The 22,033-nt window shown below is 50.1% G+C and overlaps 1 protein-coding gene across 1 annotated transcript in view; it reads left to right on the forward strand.

Annotated features, from left to right (window-relative positions):
- agbl2 (AGBL carboxypeptidase 2) overlaps nucleotides 1-22,033 on the forward strand; it is a 95,951-nt gene that overhangs the window by 38,432 nt on the left and 35,486 nt on the right. The window contains exon 5 of the mRNA XM_078549588.1: nucleotides 12,823-13,605. Within this exon, the coding sequence (XP_078405714.1) occupies nucleotides 12,823-13,605 (783 nt within the window). The remainder of the gene's footprint in view (nucleotides 1-12,822; nucleotides 13,606-22,033) is intronic.

Raw genomic sequence — 22,033 nt, forward strand, 5'->3', positions numbered from 1 at the left:
GTTTCATTCCTTTTTTGCAACTTTGTAGCGGTTTGACACAACTGAGTGGCTTGCTGGGCCATTTCAGAGGGCATTTAAGAGTCAACCACATTGCTTTGGGGTCTGGAGTCACCCATAGGCCAGACCAGGTAAGGGTGAGAGACTTCTTTCTCTCAAGGACTTTAGTGAACCACATGGGTTTTTACAACAATCGACAATGGTTTCATGGTCTTTTAATCCCAGATCTTTTTATTGAATTCAAATTCCACCATCTGCTATAGCGGGATTCGAACCTCAGTTCCCAGAGCCTTACCCTGGGTCTTTGGATTACACGTCTAGCGACCTACATATTAGCCTTTTGTGATTGATGCACTAGGATACCCAGATCCCTCTGCACCTCAAAGCTCTGCAATGTCTCACCATTTAGATAATATGCTTCTCTTATATTCTTCCTGCCAAAATGGACAATCTTAAAATTTCGCACATTGCACTCCACTTGCCAGATCTTTGCCCACTCACTTAACCTATCTATATGTTTGTGTAGCCTCCTTTTGTCCTCTTCACAACTTACTTTCCTACCTATCTTTGTGTCATCAGCAAATTTGGCAACTATCACATCCATCCTTTCATCCAAGTCATTTATATAAAATGTGAACAGTTGAGGTCCCAGCACTCGATACATCTTGCCAACCTGATGAAGACCCATTTATGCCTACTCTCCACTTTCTGTTAGCCAGCGAACCTTCTATCCATGCCAATATGTTACCCTCTACACCGTGAGCTTTTATTTTCTGCAATAACCTTTGATGTGGCACTTTATCAAATGCCTTCTGGAAATCTAAGTACAGTACATCCACTGGTTCCCCTTTATCTACAGCACACGTTACTTCCTCAAAGAACTCCAATAAGTTAAACATGATTTCCCTTTCACAAAACCATGTTGACTCTGCCTGATTACCTTGAACTTATCCAAATTCCCTGCTATAGCTTCTTTAATAATAGCTTTTAACATTTTCCCTATGACAGATGTTAAGCTAACTGGCCTGTAGTTTCCCACTTTCTGTCTCCCTCCATTTTTGAATAATGGAGTTACATTTGCAATCTTCCAATCTAATGGGATTTTCCCCGAATCTAGGAAGTTTTGGAAAATTAAAACCAATGCATCAACTATCACACTGGACATTTCTTTAAAGACCCTAGGATGAAGTCCATCAGGACCCGGGCACTTGTCAGCCCACAGCTCCAGCAATTTACTCAGTACCACTTCTCTGGTGATTGTAATTTTCCTGACTTCCTTCCCCACTTCCATTTCCTGGTTTATAGCTGCTTTTGGGATGTTACTTGTATCCTCTATTGCGAAGATTCATCTTCCATTTCCTTGTTTTCTATTATCAATTCTCCAGACTCACTTTCTATAGGACCAACACTCATTTTGTTAACTCGTTTCCTTTTTAAAATATTTATAAAAACTCTATCTGTTTTTATATTTCTGGGTAGCTTTCTCTCATACCTAATTTTCCCTCCTTATTAATCTTTCAGTCATTCTTTTCTGTTCCTTATATTCCGTCCAATCTTCTGGCCTTCCACCTATCTTTGCACAATGATATGATTTTTCTTCAAGTTTGATACTAGCTTTAACCTTTTTAGTTAACCGCAGATGGTGTGTCTATCCCTTGGACTTTTTCTTATTCGTTGGAATGTATCTATTCTCTGCATTCTGAAATATCCTTTTAAATATTAGCCACTGCATCTCCATTGACCTATCCTTTAACCTAATTTGTCAATTAATTTTAGCCAGCTCAGCTTTCATGCCTTCATAATTACCCTTAATAAGTTTAAAAACAGTCTCGGACCCACTCCTCTCTCCCTCATACTGAATGTAAAATTCAATCATTTTGTGGTCACTGCTGCCTAAGGGTGCCTTCAATATGAGGTCATTAAATACTCCCATCACATTGCACAATACCAGGTCTAGTATAGCCTGCTCCCTGGTTGGCTCCAGAATATGCTATTCTAAGAAGCTATCCCAGAAACAATCAATGCACTCCTCATCGAGGCTATCTTTGCCCATCTGACACTTCCAGTCTTTTGGTAAATAAAAATCTACCATGATTATCGCCATGCCTTTCTATCAAGCTCCAATTATCTTGCTCCATATCACACATGCCTGTTATCCTGCTCTATATCACACACGTCTGTTATCCTGCTCCATATCACACACCCCTGTTATCCCGCTCCATATTGCACACCCCTATTATCCTGCTTCACATCGCACATCCCTGTTACCCTGCTCCATATCACACATTCCTGATATCCTGCTCCATATCACCCCCTCTGTTATCCTACTTCATATCACCCCCTCTGGTAACCTTCTCCATATCACGACCTCTGATATCCTGATCGAAATCAGACACCCATGGTATCCAGCTCCATAACACCTCCACTGGTATCCTGCACCATATCACACACTGCTATTAGCCTGCTCCATATCAACCTCGATGGTCTCCTGCTCCATATCACACACCCCTGTTATCCTGCTCCAAGTCACCCCCACTGGTCTCCTGATCCATTATCAACCCCCCGTGGTATACTTCTCCATGTCACACATGCCTTTTATCCTGCTCCAAATCATACACCCCTGTTATCCTGCTCCATATCATTCATTCAGGTATTCTGCTGCATATCACTCCTATCTTTGCACAATTATCCCCTATCATCCTGCTCCACATCGTACAGCCCTGTAATCTTGCTGCATGTTGCACACCCCTGTTAACCTGTTTCATATCACACACACCTGTCATCCTGCTCCGCATCACATACGCCTGTTAACTTGCTCCATATCACCCCCTCTGATATCCAACTCCATATCACACACACCTGGTATCCTGCCCCCAATCACAACCTCTTCTCTCCTGCGCCACACCACTTACCCCAGTTATCCTGCTACATATCACACACCCCTGGTTGCTTGCTCCATATCACACACCCCTGGTATCCTGCTCCATATCATACACCCCTGTTATCCTGCCCCAAATCACACACCTCTTATCCTGCTCCATATCGCACACCCCCGTTATCCAGCTCCATATTGCATACCCCTGTTATCCTGAGCCATATAACACACCCCTATTATCCTGAGCTATATAACACACCCCTATTATCCTGAGCTATATATCACACCCCTATTATCCTGCTCCATATCACCGCTCTGATATTCTGCTCCATATCACACACCCATATTATCCTGCTCCATTTTGCCCACCCCTGTTATCCTGCTCTATATTGCACACCCCTGTTATCCTGCACCATATAACACACCCGTTAACCTGCTCCATATCACACGCCCATATTAGCCTGCTCCATTTCACACACCCCTGTTATCCTGCCCCATGTCGCACAGCACTATAATCCTGCTCCATGTTGCACACCCATGTTATCCTGCACCATATCACACGCCCCTATTATCCTGCTCCATATCACACACCCCTGTTTTCCTCTTCATATCTCACACATATGTTATCCTGCTCCATATCTCACACCTCAGTTATCCTGCTCTATATCACATACCCTGTTATACTGCTCCATATCACATACCCCTTTTATCCTGCTCCATAGCACCCCTTCTGGTACCCTGCACTACATTGCACACCTCTGTTATCCTGCACCATATAACACACCCGTTTCCTGCTCCATATCACACACCCCTGTAATCCTCCTCCATATCGCATACCGCTGTTTTCGTGCACTATATAACACACCCATTATCCTGCTCCATATCCACACCCCTGTTATCCTGCTCCATATTACACACCCCTGTTACCCTGTTCCATATCACCCAGTCACCCCCGTAACCCGACTCTGTATCAACCCCCTCTGGTATCCTGCTACATATCGCACACCCCTACTATCCTGCTCCATATCACACACCCCTACTATCCTGCTCCATATCGATCACCCTCGTTATCCTGCTTCATATCCACACCCCTGGTTTCCTGCACCATATCGCACACACCTGTTATCCTGTTCCATATCACACAGCCGTATTATCCTGCTCCATTTTGCACACCCTTGTTATCCTGCTCTATATCGAACACCCCTGTTATCCTGCACCATATCACCCCTTCTGTTATCCTGCTCCATATCACACATCCCTATTATCCTGCTCCATATCACCCCCTCTGTTATCCTGCTCCATATCACACACCCTGGTCATACTGCTGTATATTACACACCCAGGTTATTCTGCTCCATATTACATATGCCTGTTATCCTCCATATCACACTCTCCGATATCCTGCTCCATATTGCACACCCCTGTTATCCTGCCCCATATTGCACAGCACTGTAATCCTGCTCCATGTCACACACCCATGTTATCCTGCTCCATATCACACACCCTGGTCATACTGCTGTATATTACACACCCAGGTTATTCTGCTCCATGTTACATACGCCTGTTATCCTCCATATCACACTCTCTGATATCCTGCTCCATATTGCACACCCCTGTTATCCTGCCCCATATTACACAGCACTGTAATCCTGCTCCATGTCGCACACCCATGTTATCCTGCTCCATATCACACACCCTAGTTATCCTGCTCCATATCATACACACTGTTATACTGCTCCATATCACATACCCCTTTTATACTGCTCCATATCACATACCCCTTTTATCCTGCTCCATATCACACACTCTGGAATCAAGCTCCATATCACGTGCCCCTGTTATCCTACTCCATATAACGCCCACTGTTATCTTGCTCTATGTCACCCTGTCTGGTATCCTATTCCATATCACACTTCCCGCAATGTCCTGCTCCATATCACATGGCCCTGTTGTCCTGCTCCATACCACATACCTCTGCTATCCTGCTCCATATCATCCCCACTGATATCCTGCTCCATATCACCCCTTGGTTTCCTGCTGCATATCACGCTCTCTGGTATACTCCTCCATATAACACACTTCTGGTATCCTGCTCGATATGACACCCCCTCTGGTATCCTGCAAAAATCATATACCCATGTTATTGTGCTCCATATCAAGCCCTCTGGTATCCTGCTTCATATCTCACACACCTGTTATCCTGCTCCATATCACACACCCTAGTTATCCTGCTCCATATCATACACCCTGTTATACTGCTCCTTATCACATACCCCTTTTATCCTGCTCCATATCGCACCCTCTAGAATCAAGCTCCATATCACATGCCCCTGTTATCCTGCTCCATATGACGCCCTCTGTTATCCTGCTCCATGTCACCCTGCCTGGTATCCTGTTCCATATCACACTTCCCCCATTGTCATGCTCCATATCAGACACCCCTGTTATCCTGCTCCATATCACACCCACTCTGATATCCTCCTCCATATCACACACCCCTGGTCTCCTGCTCCATATCAGAACCCCTCTGGCACCCTGCTCAATATCACGCACCCCTGTTATCCTGCTCCATATCACCCCCACTGGTATCCTGCTCTATTAAACACACTCCTGTTTCTGGGTCCATATCACATGTCCCTGGTATCCTGCTCCATATCATCCCCTCTGGTATCCTACTCCATATCACCCCATCTGGTATCCTGCTCCATATCACATACCCGTGTTATCCTGCTCCATATGACACCCTTCAGTATCCTGTTCCGGATCACCAACCCACCCGCACCTCTGTTATTTGGCTCCATATCACCCCCCTCTGGTGTCCTGCTCCATATCTCACACCCCCGTTATCCAGCTCCATATCACATGCCCCTGTTATCCTGAGCCATATAACACACCCCTATTATCCTGAGCTATATAACACACCCCTATTATCGTGCTCCATAACACCGTTCTGGTATCCTGCTCCATATCACACACCCGTATTATCCTGCTCCATTTTTCCCACCCCTGTTATCCTGCTCTATATCGCACACCCCTGTTATCCTGCATCATATAACACACCCGTTATCCTGCTGCACATCACATGCCCCTGGTATCCTGCTTCATATCACACACCCCCGGTTGCTTGCTCCATATCACACACCCCTGGTATCCTGCCCCATATCACCTCCACTGGTATCCTGCTCCACATCATACCCCCTGTGGTACCCTGCTCCATATCACACACCCCTGTTCTCCTTCTCCATATCACATACCCCTATTATCCTGCTTGAAAACACATATACCTGTTATTCTGCTGCATATCATCCCGTCTGTTATCCTGCACCAAATCACCCCCTCCGTTATCCCATTCCATATTATCACATACCTCTGTTATCCTGCTCCATACCACTCCCATTGTTATCCTGCTCCATATCATTATACCCCTTTTATCCTAATCCATATCACCCACCTGGTATCCTGCTCCACAACACACATCCATGTTATCCTAATCCATATCACCCCCTCTGATATCCTGCTCCATATAAAATATCCCTGTTATCCTACTCCATATCACACACCCCTGTTATCCTGCTACATATCGCCCCCACTGGTATCCTGCTCCATATCATACAACCCTGGTATTCTGCTCCATATCACCCCCCCACTGGTATCCTGCTCCACATCATACCCCCCTGTGGTACCCTGCTCCGTATCACACACCCCTGTCCTCCCTCTCCATATCACATGCCCCTGTTATTCTGCTCGATATCATATATGCCTGTTATCCTGCTGCATAGCACCCCCTCTGTTATCCTGTACCAAATCACTCCCTCTGTTATCCTGTTCCATATTATCACACACCTCTGTTATCCTGCTCCATATCACATATCCCCGTTAACCTGTTCCATATCACACCCTCTGGTATCCAGCTACATCACACACACCCCTGTTATTCTGCCCCATATCACGCCTTTTGTTACCCTGCTCCATATTACCCCACTGATATCCTGCTCCGCATCATACCCCCTGTGGTGTCCTGCTCCATATCACATGCACCTCATATCCTGCTCCATATCACCCCTTCTGGTATCCTGCACCATATCACACACCCCTGTTACCCTGCTCCATATCACACACCCCTATTATCCTGCTCCATATCCACACCCATGGTTTCCTGCACCATATCGCAGACAACTGTTATCCTGCTCCATATAGCACACCCCTATTATACTGCTCCATGTCACACACCTGTTTTCCTGCTCCATATCACACATCCCTGTTATCCTAGTTCATATCACCCCCTCTGGTATCCTGCTCTATATCAAACACTCCTGTTATCCTGCTCCATATCAGTCCCTCTGTTATGCTGTTCCACATCAAACATCCCTGTTATCCTGCTCCATATCACCCCCACTGGTATCCTGCTCCATATCATCCCCACTGGCATCTTGCTCCGCATCATACCCATTGTGGTTTCCTGATCCATATCACACACACCTTGTATCCTGCTCCATATCACCCCTTCTGGCACCCTGCACTACATCGCACACCCCTGTTATCCTGCACCGTATAACACACCCATTATCCTGCTCCGTATCACACACCCCTATAATCCTCCTCCATATCGCATACCCCTGTTATCGTGAACCATATCACACACCCCTGTTATCCTGTTAGGGATCACACACCCCTGTTATCCTTCTCCATATCACATACCCATGTTACCCTGTTCCATATCACCCAGTCACCCCCGTTATCCGGCTCCATATCAACCCCCTCTGGTATCCTGCTCCATATCGCACACCCCTACTATCCTGCTCCATATCGCACACCCCTACTATCCTGCTCCATATCGATCACCCTCGTTATCCTGCTCCATTTCGTACACCCCTGTTATCCTGCACCATATTACCCCTTCTGTTATCCTGCTCCAAATCACCCCTTCTGGTATCCTCCTCCATATCTCACATCCCTATTATCCTGCTCCACATCACACACCCTGGTCATCCTGCTGTATATCACACACCCTGTTCTCCTGCTCCATATTACATACACCTGTTATCCTCCATATCACACTCTCTGATATCCTGCTCCATATTGCACACCCGTTATCCTGCCCCATATCGCACAGCACTGTAATCCTGCTCCATGTCGTACACCCATGTTATCCTGCACCATATCACACGCCACTATTATCCTGCTCTATATCACATACCCTATTATACTGCTCCATATCACACACCCCTTTTATCCTGCTCCATATCACACACTCTAGAATCAGGCTCCATATCACATGCCCCTGTTATCCTACTCCATACAACGCCCACTGTTATCCTGCTCCATGTCACCCTGTCTGGTATCCTGTTCCATATCACGCTTCCCGCATTGTCCTGCCCCATATCACACAGCCTGTTGTCCTGCTCCATACCACATACCTCTGCTATCCTGCTCCATATCATCCCCACTGATATCCTGTTCGATAACACACAAACCTCTGTTATCCTTATCCATATCACCCCCTGGCCTCCTGCTGCATATCACCCTCTCTGGAATACTCTTCCATACAACACACTCCTGGTATCCTGCTCGATATGACACCCACTCTGGTATCCTGCTACATATCATATACCCGTGTTATCGTGCTCCGTATCAACCCCTCTGGTATCCTGCTTCATATCTCACACACCTGTTATCCTGCTCCATATCACACACCCTAGTTATCCTGCTCTATATCATACACCCTGTTATACTGCTCCATATCACACCCTGTGGAATCAAGCTCCATATCACATGCCCCTGTTATCCTGCTCCATATGACGCCTTCCGTTATCCTGCTCCATGTCACCCTGTCTGGTATCCTGTTCCATATTACACTTCCCCCATTGTCCTGCTCCATTATCAGACACCCCTGTTATCCTGCTCCATATCACATCCACTCTGATATCCTCCTCCATATCACACACCCCTGGTCTCCTGCTCTATATCAGAACCCCTCTGGCACCCTGCTCCATATCACACGTCCCTGATATCCTGCTCCATATCACCCCCAGTGGTATCCTGCTCCACATCAAACCCCCTCTGGTACCTTGCTCCACATCATACCCTCTCTGGTATCCTGGTCCACATCAGACCCCCTCTGGTATCCTGCTCCATATCACCCCCTCTGGTATCCTGCTATATATCACATACCCCTGTTATCCTGCTCCATATCATACACCCGTGTTATCCTGCTCCATATGACACCCTCCAGTATCCTGTTCCATATCACCACCCGCAACCACCCCCCACCCCCCCCCAAACTCTGTTATCTGGCTCCATATCACCCCGCTGTGGTGTCATGCTCCATATAGCACACCCTTATTATCCGGCTCCATATCGCACACCCCCATTATCCAGCTCCATATCGCATACCACTGTTATCCAGAGCCATATAACACACCCCTATTAACCTGAGCTATATAACACACCCCTATTATCCTGCTCCATATCACCGCTCTGGTATCCTGCTCCATATCACACACCCATATTATCCTGCTCCATTTTTCCCACCCCTGTTATCCTGCTCTATATTGCACACCCCTATTATCCTGCACCATATAACACATCCCTGTTATCCTGCTCCATATCACTCCCTCTGGTATCCTCCTCCACAACACACACACCCGTTATCCTGCTCCTTATCACACACCCCTGGTATCCAGTTCCATATCACATGCCACTGTTTTCCCGCTGCATATCACCCACTCTGTATCCTGCTCCATATCACGCCCTCTGGTATCCTTCTCCATATCACTCACCCCTTGTATCCTGCTCCATATCACACACCGCTGGTTTCCTGCTCCACATCACACACCCCTGCCACCTGCTGCAAAGCACACACCCCTGGTTTCCTGCTCCATATCACGCACCCCTGTTCTCCTGCTCCATATCACACCCTCTGTTATCCTGCTCCATATGGCACACCTATGTTATCCTGCATCATATGGCACACCCCTGTTATCCTGCTCCATATCATGCCCTCTGTTACCCTGCTCCAGATCACTCTGTCTGGTATCCTGTTCCATACCCTCCCCCATTGTCCTGCTCCATATCACACATCCCTGTTGTCCTGCTCTTTTCCACAGATCCATGTTATCCTGCTCCATATCACCCCCACTGGTCTCCTGCTGCATATCATATACCGCTGTTATCCTGCCCCATATCAACCCCCCTGGTATCCTACTCCATATCAACTGCACTGGTATCCTGCTCCATATCACCCCCTCTGGTATCCTACTCTACATCACACACCCCTGTTATCCTGCTCCATATCACACACCCCTGGTATCATGCTCCTTATCCACTCCACTGGTATCCTGCTCCACATCACAAACCCCTGGTATCCAGCTCCATATCTCACACCCCTGTTATCCTGCTCCCCATCGCACACCCCTATTATCCTGCTCTATATCACACACCCCTGTTATCCTGCTCCATATAACGCCCTCAGTTGTCCAGCTCCAGATCCAAATCCTGTTCCATATCATCCCTCTCCCATTGTACTGATCCATATCACACACCCCTGTTATCCTGCTCCATACCACCCCCACTGGATTCCTGCTGCATATCACCCCCTCTGGTAACCCCTTCCATATCACCCCCTCCGGTATACTGTTCCAAATCACCACCCTCTGTTACCTTGCCCCAAATCACACACCCCTGTTATGCTGGTCCACATCACATCCCCTCTGGTATCCTACTTCATATCACACACCCCATATCATCCCCTCTTTTATCATGCTCCATATCACTCCCACTGGCATCCTGCTCCATATCACCCCCTCTGGTATTCTGATCCATATCACACCTCTGGTATCCTGCTCCAAATGCCCCCCCCCCCCCCCCCCCCAAGTATCCTGCTCCATTTATACCTGTACCCCCACCCCACCACCCACTGGTGTCCTGCTCTAAATCTCCCTCCACTGGTGTCTGCTCCATATCACACCCCTGGTGTCCTGCCCCATATTTAATACCCCTATTATCCTGCTCCATATCACACATCCCTGTTATCCTGCTCCATATCACCCACACCCTGTTGCCCTGCCCCATATCACGAACCCTTTTTATCTTGTTCCATTTCACCCACTCTGGTCCTCTGCGCCACACTGCACATCCCTGGTATCCTGTTCCATGTCACACACCCCTGTAATCCTGCCGCATATCACCCCCTCTGTTATCCTGTTCCGTATCACCACCGCGCCCCCCCCCCCTCGTTATCCTGCCCCATATCACTCCCCGTTATCCTGCTCCATGTTAAAAACCCCTGTTAACCAGCTCTATATGACACACCACTGGTATCCTGCTCCATATCACATACCCCTGGTTTCCTGCTCCATATCACCCCCTGGCACCCTGCTCCATATCACCCCCTGGCACCCTGCTCCATATCACCCCCTGGCACCCTGTTATGACATGGCAGATGATGTGTACCTGGTAGATGATGTGTACCAGGCAGATCAAATTCACAAGGGAAACTTGATCACCTGGTCACAACTGTTTTGCAATTTGTATTTTTTTCAAGATGCGTGCCCTGAATTCAGAATTAATAAGACTACCATGACTTCTGAGGTTTTTAGGAAACTGAATTAAACATTTATTAACAAAAGAAAAGATTTCAAGCACATACATGGATCTACAAATTACTACTATAATAACTCCTAAAACCCCTAATTAACCTGGCTTCTAGTTACATCTCCGTTAAGGCAACAGTAAAAAACAAATAGATTTAAATAGATCCAGGCAAAGCAACACGCTACCCTGTATAGGAGAATTCAAAGTGAGTTTTCTCAGCTTGGGTCCTGTAGACAGCAACGTGATGCACAGAGGCTCGAGGCTTTTCACACTTGTGTTAGATCTTAGACTTCCTTCTTCTCTGACACACAGTCTCATCTCCTTCATACATGTTTCTCCCTTTTTAATGCAAATTCCATTGTTCCAATATGTCTTTGGAACTTTACATTTCTCATAATATAAATCTTTCACAGTACTAATTTTATCATTAACCTTTGGGAAAAATATACACACTGTTTGGATTAGCTTCTTTTGACTAAGTGTAACATTCTACCATCTCTTTGAAATTCAAACTAATCTAATTACCTAAAAATGCAAATTTTCCTTAAACCTCACACTCTAAAATTTTCTTCATGTTTACGTATTTAGAATTTCAAACCTAGCTTCTGTTTGATAACTCAAAGCTTCCAGACCAGCTGCCTTCAATTCAATTACACACACACACACCCCACTATTAAGCTATTTTTACAATAAATCACAATAATATTATGAACATTATTATATCTTCATTTCAATCATGCTCCATATTCCCCTTGACAATCTGATCCATATTACCCACCTGGCACACACCTCCATATCACCCAACTGGCACCTGCCTCCATATCACCCCCCTGGCACCCACCCCCATATCACCCCCCCGGCACCCACCTCCATATCAACCCCCCGGCACCCACCTGCATATCATCCACTGGCACCCCGCTCTATATCACCCCCCCTGGCATCCCGCTCCATATCACCCCCCTGGCACCCCGCTCCATATCAACCCCCCCCCACCATCTCTCCACTCACCTTAACCTGCTTTGAGCCCAAGAGTCCCCTCCCCCTGCCAATCCTGTCAAGCGGACTACAATAACGTCTCCTGCTCCTGCTTTCCTCTTCGTTTCATTCTCCACTCATTCAATCAAGGGTCATCGGAAATGGGGACGTTATACCTGGCTTGTGGGCTCTCTGACATTCTCATCCATCACAAAGTGTGGCAGCTTCATTTGCATTCCCTTGTTTGCATTCCCTGGGATCAGGCTGTTTAACCCCATAGGAGACATACATAATCCGGGCGAAAGTTGGGAGGGATGCGGAATGCGGCTACCGGTTGCCCAGCATGTGGGTCGCTTTTCTAATGGCCTGTATCTCTGTTCCAGAGGCAATTATGAGTATGAGCTGACTCTACGCACTGACCTCTACACAGACAAACACACCCAGTGGTATTACTTCCGGGTGCAGAACACCAGGCCGGGGGTCACCTACCGCTTCACCATAGTTAACCTGATGAAGTCCAACAGCCTGTATAATCAGGGTCTGAAACCATTGCTGTATTCTGAGCGAGAGGCCCAGCAAAGGCAGGTGGGCTGGCACCGCATGGGCAAAGACATTTGTTACTACAAGAACAATCTCAGCCAGGAGAGCAGGAGCCTGTACTCACTCACCTGGACCTTCCAGTTCCCTCACAGGAATGACACCTGTTACTTTTCCCACTCTTATCCATACACCTATTCCGACCTGCAGCGTTACTTAGCAACCATCGCCAACGATCCCATCCAATCCCAGTACTGCAAGCTACGGGTGTTGTGTCGCAGCCTGGCTGGCAATATAGTTCACGTACTGACCATCACCTCCCCGTCCAGGAGCCAGGAGACCGGACCTGCCAAGAAAGCAGTGGTGGTGACGGCCAGAGTCCACCCAGGAGAGACAAATGGATCATGGGTAATGACAGGGTTCTTGGACCACATCCTGGGCAGCTCCGATGATGCCCAGCTCCTGCGCGACATGTTCATCTTTAAAGTGGTGCCCATGCTGAATCCAGACGGTGTCATTACGGGTAATTACCGCTGCTCGCTAAGCGGTCGGGATCTGAACCGAAACTACCGGACCGTTCTGAGGGGTTCCTTTCCGTGTGTCTGGCACACCAGGAACATGGTGCAGAGGTGAGGGTTAGTTCCCAGAATAACTCCCACGCCAGGAACATGGTGCAGAGGTGAGGGTTAGTTCCCAGAATAACTCCCACACCAGGAACATGGTGCAGAGGTGAGTGTTAGTTCCCAGAATAACTCCCACACCAGGAACATGGTGCAGAGGTGAGTGTCAGCTCCCAGAGTAACTGCCACACCAGGAACATGGTGCAGAGGTGAGCGTTAGTTCCCAGAGTAACTCCCACACCAGGAACTTCGTGCAGAGGTGAGTGTTAGCTCTATGAGTAACTCCCACACCAGGGACATGGTGGAGGGCGAGGGTCACCTCCCGGAGTAACTCCCACACCAGGAACATGGTGCAGAGGTGAATGTTAGCTCTCAGAGTAACTCCCACACCAGGAACATGGTGCAGAGGTGAATGTTAGCTCTCAGAGTAACTCCCACACCAGGAACATGCTACAGAGCGAGTGTCACCTCCCAGAGTAACTCCCACACCAGGAACATGGTGGATAGCGAGTGTCACCTCCCAGAGTAACTCCCACACCAGAAACATGGTGCAGAGGTGAGTGTCACCTCCCAGAGTAACTCCCACACCAGAAACATGGTGCAGAGTTGAGTGTTAGCCCCCAGAGTAACTCCCACACCAGGGACATGGTGCAGAGCGAGTGTCAGCTCCCAGAGTAAATCCCACACCAGGAACATGGTGGAGAGCAAGTGTCACCTCCCAGAGTAACTCCCACACCAGGAACATGGTGCAGAGGTGTGTGTTAGTTCCCAGAATAACTCCCACACCAGGAACATGGTGCAGAGGCGAGTGTCAGCTCCCAGAGTAACTCCCACACCAGAAACATGGTGCAGAGGTGTGTGTTAGTTCCCAGAATAACTCCCACACCAGAAACATGGTGCAGAGGTGAGTGTCAGCTCCCAGAGTAACTCCCACACCAGAAAAATGGTGCAGAGGTGAGTGTTAGTTCCCAGAATAACTCCCACACCAGGAACATGGTGCAGAGCGAGTGTCAGCTCCCACAGTAACTCCCACACCAGGAACATGGTGGAGAGGGAGTGTCAGCTCCCAGAGTAACTCCCACACCAGGAACGTGGTGCAGAGCGAGTGTCAGCTCCCAGAGTAACTCCCACACCAGGAACATGGTGCAGAGGCGAGTGTCAGCTCCCAGAGTAACTCCCACACCAGCAACATGGTGCAGAGGTGAGTGTTAGCTCCCCGAGTAATTCCCACACCAGGAACATGGTGCAGAGGTGAGTGTTAGCTCCCAGAGTAACTCCCACACCAGGAACATGGTGCAGAGCGAGTGTCAGCTCCCAGAGTAACTCCCACACCAGGAACATGGTGCAGAGCGAGTGTCAGTTCCCAGAGTAACTCCCACATCAGGAACATGGTGCAGAGGTGAGTGTCAGCTCCCAGAGTAACTCCCACACCAGGAACATGGTGCAGAGCGAGTGTCAGTTCCCAGAGTAATTCCCACACCAGGAGCATGGTGCAGAGCGAGTGTCAGCTCCCAGAGTAATTCCCACACCAGGAACATGGTGCAGATGCGAGTGTTAGTTCCCAGAATAACTCCCACACCAGGAACATGGTGGAGAGCGAGGGTCACCTCCCAGAGTAACTCCCACACCAGGAATATGGTGCAGAGGTGTGTGTTAGTTCCCAGAATAACTCCCACACCAGGAACATGGTGCAGAGGCGAGTGTCAGCTCCCAGAGTAACTCCCACACCAGAAACATGGTGCAGAGGTGTGTGTTAGTTCCCAGAATAACTCCCACACCAGGAACATGGTGCAGAGGCAAGTGTCAGCTCCCAGAGTAACTCCCACACCAGGAACATGGTGCAGAGCGAGTGTCAGATCCCAGAGTAACTCCCACACCAGGAACATGGTGCAGAGGCGAGCGTCAGCTCCCAGAGTAACTCCCACACCAAGAACATGGTGCAGAGGCGAGTGTCAGCTCCCAGAGTAATTTCCACACCAGGAACATGGTGCAGAGGTGAGTGTTAGCTCCCAGAGTAAGTCCCACACCAGGAACATGGTGCAGAGCGAGTGTCAGCTCGCAGAGTAACTCCCACACCTGGAACATGGTGCAGAGGTGAGTGTTAGTTCCCAGAGTAACTCCCACATCAGGAACATGGTGGAGAGCGAGGGTCACCTCCCAGAGTAACTCCCACACCAGGAACATGGTGCAGAGGTGAGTGTTAGCTCCCAGAGTAACTCGCACACCAGGAACATGGTGGAGAGCGAGGTCACCTCCCAGAGTAACTCCCACACCAGGAACATGGTGCAGAGGTGAGTGTTTTAATCCCAGGGTAAGTCCCACACCAGGGACATGGTGGAGAGCGAGTGTCAGCTCCCAGAGTAACTCCCACACCAGGAACATGGTGCAGAGCGAGTGTCAGCTCCCAGAGTAACTCCCACACCAGGAACATGGTGCAGAGGTGAGTGTTAGTTCCCAGAGTAACTCCTACACCAGGAACATGGTGCAGAGCGAGTGTCAGCTCCCAGAGTAACTCCCATACCAGGAACATGGTGCAGAGGTGAGTGTTAGTTCCCAGAGTAACTCCCACACCAGGAACTTCGTGCAAAGGCGAGTGTTAGCTCCCAGAGTAACTCCCACACCTGGAACACGGTGCAGAGGTGAATGTTAGCTCTCAGAGTAACTCCCACACCAGGAACATGGTGCAGAGGTGAACGTTAGCTCTCAGAGTAACTCCCACACCTGGAACATGGTGCAGAGGTGAATGTTAGCTCTCAGAGTAACTCCCACACCAGGAACATGGTGCAGAGCGAGTGTCAGCTCTCAGAATAACTCCCACACCAGGAATGTGGTGCAGAGCGAGTGTCAGCTCCCAGAGTAACTCCCACACCAGGAACTTCGTGCAGAGGTGTGTGTTAGTTCCCAGAATAACTCCCACACCAGGAACATGGTGCAGAGCGAGTGTCACCTCCCCAAGTAACTCCCACACCAGGAACATGGTGGAGAGCGAGTGTCACCTCCCAGAGTAACTCCCACACCAGAAACATGGTGCAGAGGTGAGTGTCAGCTCCCAGAGCAATTCCCACACCAGGAACATGGTGCAGAGGTGAGTGTTAGCTCCCAGAGTAACTCCCACACCAGGAACATGGTGGAGAGCGAGTGTCAGCTCCCAGAGTAACTCCCACACCAGAAACATGGTGCAGAGGTGAGTGTCAGCTCCCAGAGTAATTCCCACACCAGGAACATGGTGCAGAGCGAGTGTCACCTCCCCGAGTAACTCCCACACCAGAAACATGGTGCAGAGGTGAGTGTCAGCTCCCAGAATAACTCCCACACCAGGAACATGGTGCAGAGGTGAGTGTTAGCTCCCAGAGTAACTCCCACACCAGGAACATGGTGCAGAGCGAGTGTCAGCTCCCAGAGTAACTCCCACACCAGGAACATGGTGCAGAGGTGAGTGTTAGCTCCCAGAGTAACTCCCACACCAGGAACATGGTGCAGAGCGAGTGTTAGCTCCCAGAGTAACTCCCACACCAGGAACTTCGTGCAGAGGTGAGTGTCAGCTCCCAGAGTAACTCCCACACCAGGAACATGGTGCAGAGCGAGTGTCAGCTCCCAGAGGAACTCCCACACCAGGAACATGGTGGAGAGTGAGGGTCACCTCCCAGAGTAACTCGCACACCAGGAACATGGTGCAGAGGTGAGTGTTTTAATCCCAGGGTAACTCCCACACCAGGAACATGGTGCAGAGGTGAGTGTTAGCTCCCAGAGTAACTCCCACACCAGGAACATGGTGCAGAGGTGAGTGTTAGCTCCCAGAGTAACTCCCACACCAGGAACATGGTGCAGAGGTGAGTGTTTTAATCCCAGAGTAACTCCCACACCAGGAACATGGTGCAGAGCGAGTGTCAGCTCCCAGAGTAACTCCCACACCAGGAACTTCGTGCAGAGGTGAGTGTTAGCTGCCAGAGTAACTCCCACACCAGGAACATGGTGCAGAGGTGAGTGTTTTAATCCCAGAGTAACTCCCACACCAGGAACATGGTGCAGAGCGAGTGTCAGCTCCCAGAGTAACTCCCACACCAGGAACTTCATGCAGAGGTGAGTGTTAGTTCCCAGAATAACTCCCACACCAGGAACATGGTGCAGAGCGAGTGTCAGCTCCCAGAGTAACTCCCACACCAGGAACTTCGTGCAGAGGTGAGTGTCAGCTCCCAGAGTAACTCCCACACCAGGAACATGGTGCAGAGCGAGTGTCAGCTCCCAGAGTAACTCCCACACCAGGAACTTCGTGCAGAGGTGAGTGTCAGCTTCCAGAGTAACTCCCACACCAGGAACATGGTGCAGAGCGAGTGTCAGCTCCCAGAGTAACCCCCACACCAGGAACATGGTGCAGAGCGAGTGTCACCTCCCAGAGTAACTCCCACACCAGGAACATGGTGCAGAGCGAGTGTCACCTCCCAGAGTAACTCCCACACCAGGAACATGGTGCAGAGCGAGTGTCACCTCCCAGAGTAACTCCCACACCAGGAACATGGTGCAGAGGTGAGTGTTAGTTTCCAGAATAACTCCCACACCAGGAACATGGTGCAGAGGTGAGTGTCAGCTCCCAGAGTAACTCCCACACCAGGAACATGGTGCAGAGCGAGTGTCAGCTCCCAGAGTAACTCCCACACCAGGAACATGGTGCAGAGCGAGTGTCAGCTCCCAGAGTAATTCCCACACCAGGAACATGGTCCAGAGGTGAGTGTCAGCTCCCAGAGTAACTCCCACACCAGGAACATGGTGCAGAGGTGAGTGTTAGTTCCCAGAGTAACTCCCACACCAGGAACATGGTGCAGAGCGAGTGTCAGCTCCCAGAGTAACTCCCACACCAGGAACGTGGTGCAGAGGTGAGTGTTAGTTCCCAGAGTAACTCCCATACCAGGAACATGGTGCAGAGGCGAGTGTCACCTCCCAGAGTAACTCCCATACCAGGAACATGGTGCAGAGGTGAGTGTTAGTTCCCAGAGTAACTCCCACACCAGGAACTTCGTGCAAAGGTGAGTGTTAGCTCCCAGAGTAACTCCCACACCTGGAACATGGTGCAAAGGTGAATGTTAGCTCTCAGAGTAACTCCCACACCAGGAACATGGTGCAGAGCGAGTGTCAGCTCCCAGAGTAACTCCCACACCAGGAACGTGGTGCAGAGCGAGTGTCAGCTCCCAGAGTAATTCCCACACCAGGAACATGGTGCAGAGGTGTGTGTCAGCTCCCAGAGTAACTCCCACACCAGGAACATGGTGCAGAGCGAGTGTCAGCTCCCAGAGTAACTCCCACACCAGAAACATGGTGCAGAGGTGTGTGTCAGCTCCCAGAGTAACTCCCACACCAGGAACATGGTGCAGAGCGAGTGTCGGCTCCCAGAGTAACCCCCACACCAGGAACATGGTGCAGAGCGAGTGTCACCTCCCAGAGTAACTCCCACACCAGGAACATGGTGCAGAGCGAGTGTCACCTCCCAGAGTAACTCCCACACCAGGAACATGGTGCAGAGCGAGTGTCACCTCCCAGAGTAACTCCCACACCAGGAACATGGTGCAGAGGTGAGTGTTAGTTTCCAGAATAACTCCCACACCAGGAACATGGTGCAGAGGTGAGTGTCAGCTCCCAGAGTAACTCCCACACCAGGAACATGGTGCAGAGCGAGTGTCAGCTCCCAGAGTAACTCCCACACCAGGAACATGGTGCAGAGCGAGTGTCAGCTCCCAGAGTAATTCCCACACCAGGAACATGGTCCAGAGGTGAGTGTCAGCTCCCAGAGTAACTCCCACACCAGGAACATGGTGCAGAGGTGAGTGTTAGTTCCCAGAGTAACTCCCACACCAGGAACATGGTGCAGAGCGAGTGTCAGCTCCCAGAGTAACTCCCACACCAGGAACGTGGTGCAGAGTTGAGTGTTAGTTCCCAGAGTAACTCCCATACCAGGAACATGGTGCAGAGGCGAGTGTCACCTCCCAGAGTAACTCCCATACCAGGAACATGGTGCAGAGGTGAGTGTTAGTTCCCAGAGTAACTCCCACACCAGGAACTTCGTGCAAAGGTGAGTGTTAGCTCCCAGAGTAACTCCCACACCTGGAACATGGTGCAAAGGTGAATGTTAGCTCTCAGAGTAACTCCCACACCAGGAACATGGTGCAGAGCGAGTGTCAGCTCCCAGAGTAACTCCCACACCAGGAACGTGGTGCAGAGCGAGTGTCAGCTCCCAGAGTAATTCCCACACCAGGAACATGGTGCAGAGGTGTGTGTCAGCTCCCAGAGTAACTCCCACACCAGGAACATGGTGCAGAGCGAGTGTCAGCTCCCAGAGTAACTCCCACACCAGAAACATGGTGCAGAGGTGTGTGTCAGCTCCCAGAGTAACTCCCACACCAGGAACATGGTGCAGAGCGAGTGTCAGCTCCCAGAGTAACTCCCACACCAGGAACATGGTGCAGAGGTGAGTGTCAGCTCCCAGAGTAACTCCCACACCAGGGACATGGTGCACAGGTGAGTGTTAGTTCCCAGAGTAACTCCCACACCAGGAACATGGTGCAGAGCGAGTGTCACCTCCCAGAGTAACTCCCACACCAGGAACATGGTGCAGAGGTGAGTGTTTTAATCCCAGGGTAACTCCCACACCGGGAACATGGTGCAGAGCGAGTGTCAGCTCCCAGAGTAACTCCCACACCAGGAACATGGTGGAGAGCGAGGGTCAGCTCCCAGAGTATCTCCCACACCAGGAATATGGTGCAGAGGTGAGTGTTTTAATCCCAGAGTAACTCCCACACCAGGAACATGGTGCAGAGGTGAGTGTTAGTTCCCAGAATAACTCCCACACCAGGAACATGGTGCAGAGGTGAGTGTTAGCTCCCAGAGTAACTCCCACACCAGGAACGTGGTGCAGAGCGAGTGTCAACTCCCAGAGTAACTCCCACACCAGGAACATGGTGCAGAGGTGAGTGTCAGCTCCCAGAGTAACTCCCACACCAGGAACATGGTGCAGAGCGAGTGTCACCTCCCAGAGTAACCCCCACACCAGGAACATGGTGCAGAGCGAGTGTCAGCTCCCAGAGTAACTCCCACACCAGGAACATGGTGCAGAACGAGTGTCAGCTCCCAGAGTAACTCCCACACCAGGAACATGGTGCAGAGCGAGTATCACCTCCCAGAGTAACTCCCACACCAGGAACATGGTGCAGAGGTGAGTGTTAGTTCCCAGAATAACTCCCACACCAGGAACTTCGTGCAGAGGCGAGTGTTAGCTCCCAGAGTAACTCCCACACCAGGAACATGGTGCAGAGGCGAGTGTCAGCTCCCAGAGTAACTCCCACACCAGGAACTTCGTGCAGAGGTGAGTGTTAGTTCCCAGAATCACTCCCACACCAGAAACATGGTGCAGAGGTGAATGTTAGCTCTTTGAGTAACTCCCACACCAGGGACATGGTGGAGAGCGAGTGTCAGCTCCCAGAGTAACTCCCACACCAGGAACATGGTGCAGAGGCGAGTGTCAGCTCCCAGAGTAACTCCCACACCAGGAACTTCGTGCAGAGGTGAGTGTTAGTTCCCAGAATCACTCCCACACCAGAAACATGGTGCAGAGGTGAATGTTAGCTCTTTGAGTAACTCCCACACCAGGGACATGGTGGAGAGCGAGTGTCAGCTCCCAGAGTAACTCCCACACCAGAAACATGGTGCAGAGGTGAGTGTCAGCTCCCAGAGTAATTCCCACACCAGGAACATGATGCAGAGCGAGTGTCACCTCCCCGAGTAACTCCCACACCAGAAACATGGTGCAGAGGTGAGTGTCAGCTCCCAGAATAACTCCCACACCAGGAACATGGTGCAGAGGTGAGTGTTAGCTCCCAGAGTAACTCCCACACCAGGAATATGGTGCAGAGCGAGTGTCAGCTCCCAGAGTAACTCCCACACCAGGAACATGGTGCACAGCGAGTGTCAGCTCCCAGAGTAACTCCCACACCAGGAACATGGTGGAGAGCGAGGGTCACCTCCCAGAGTAACTCCCACAGCAGGAACATGGTGCAGAGGTGAGTGTTTTAATCCCAGGGTAACTCCCACACCAGGAACATGGTGCAGAGGTGAGTGTTAGCTCCCAGAGTAACTCCCACACCAGGAACATGGTGCAGAGGTGAGTGTCAGCTCCCAGAATAACTCCCACACCAGGAACATGGTGCAGAGGTGAGTGTTAGCTCCCAGAGTAACTCCCACACCAGGAACATGGTGCAGAGCGAGTGTCAGCTCCCAGAGTAACTCCCACACCAGGAACATGGTGCAGAGCGAGTGTCAGCTCCCAGAGTACCTCCCACACCAGGAACATGGTGCAGAGGTGAGTGTCAGCTCCCAGAGTAACTCCCACACCAGGAACATGGTGCAGAGCGAGTGTCAGCTCCCAGAGTAACTCCCACACCAGGAACATGGT

This window comes from Cetorhinus maximus, chromosome 9, assembly GCF_964194155.1.
Source record: "Cetorhinus maximus chromosome 9, sCetMax3.hap1.1, whole genome shotgun sequence".
Classification (NCBI taxonomy): Eukaryota; Metazoa; Chordata; class Chondrichthyes; order Lamniformes; family Cetorhinidae; genus Cetorhinus; species Cetorhinus maximus.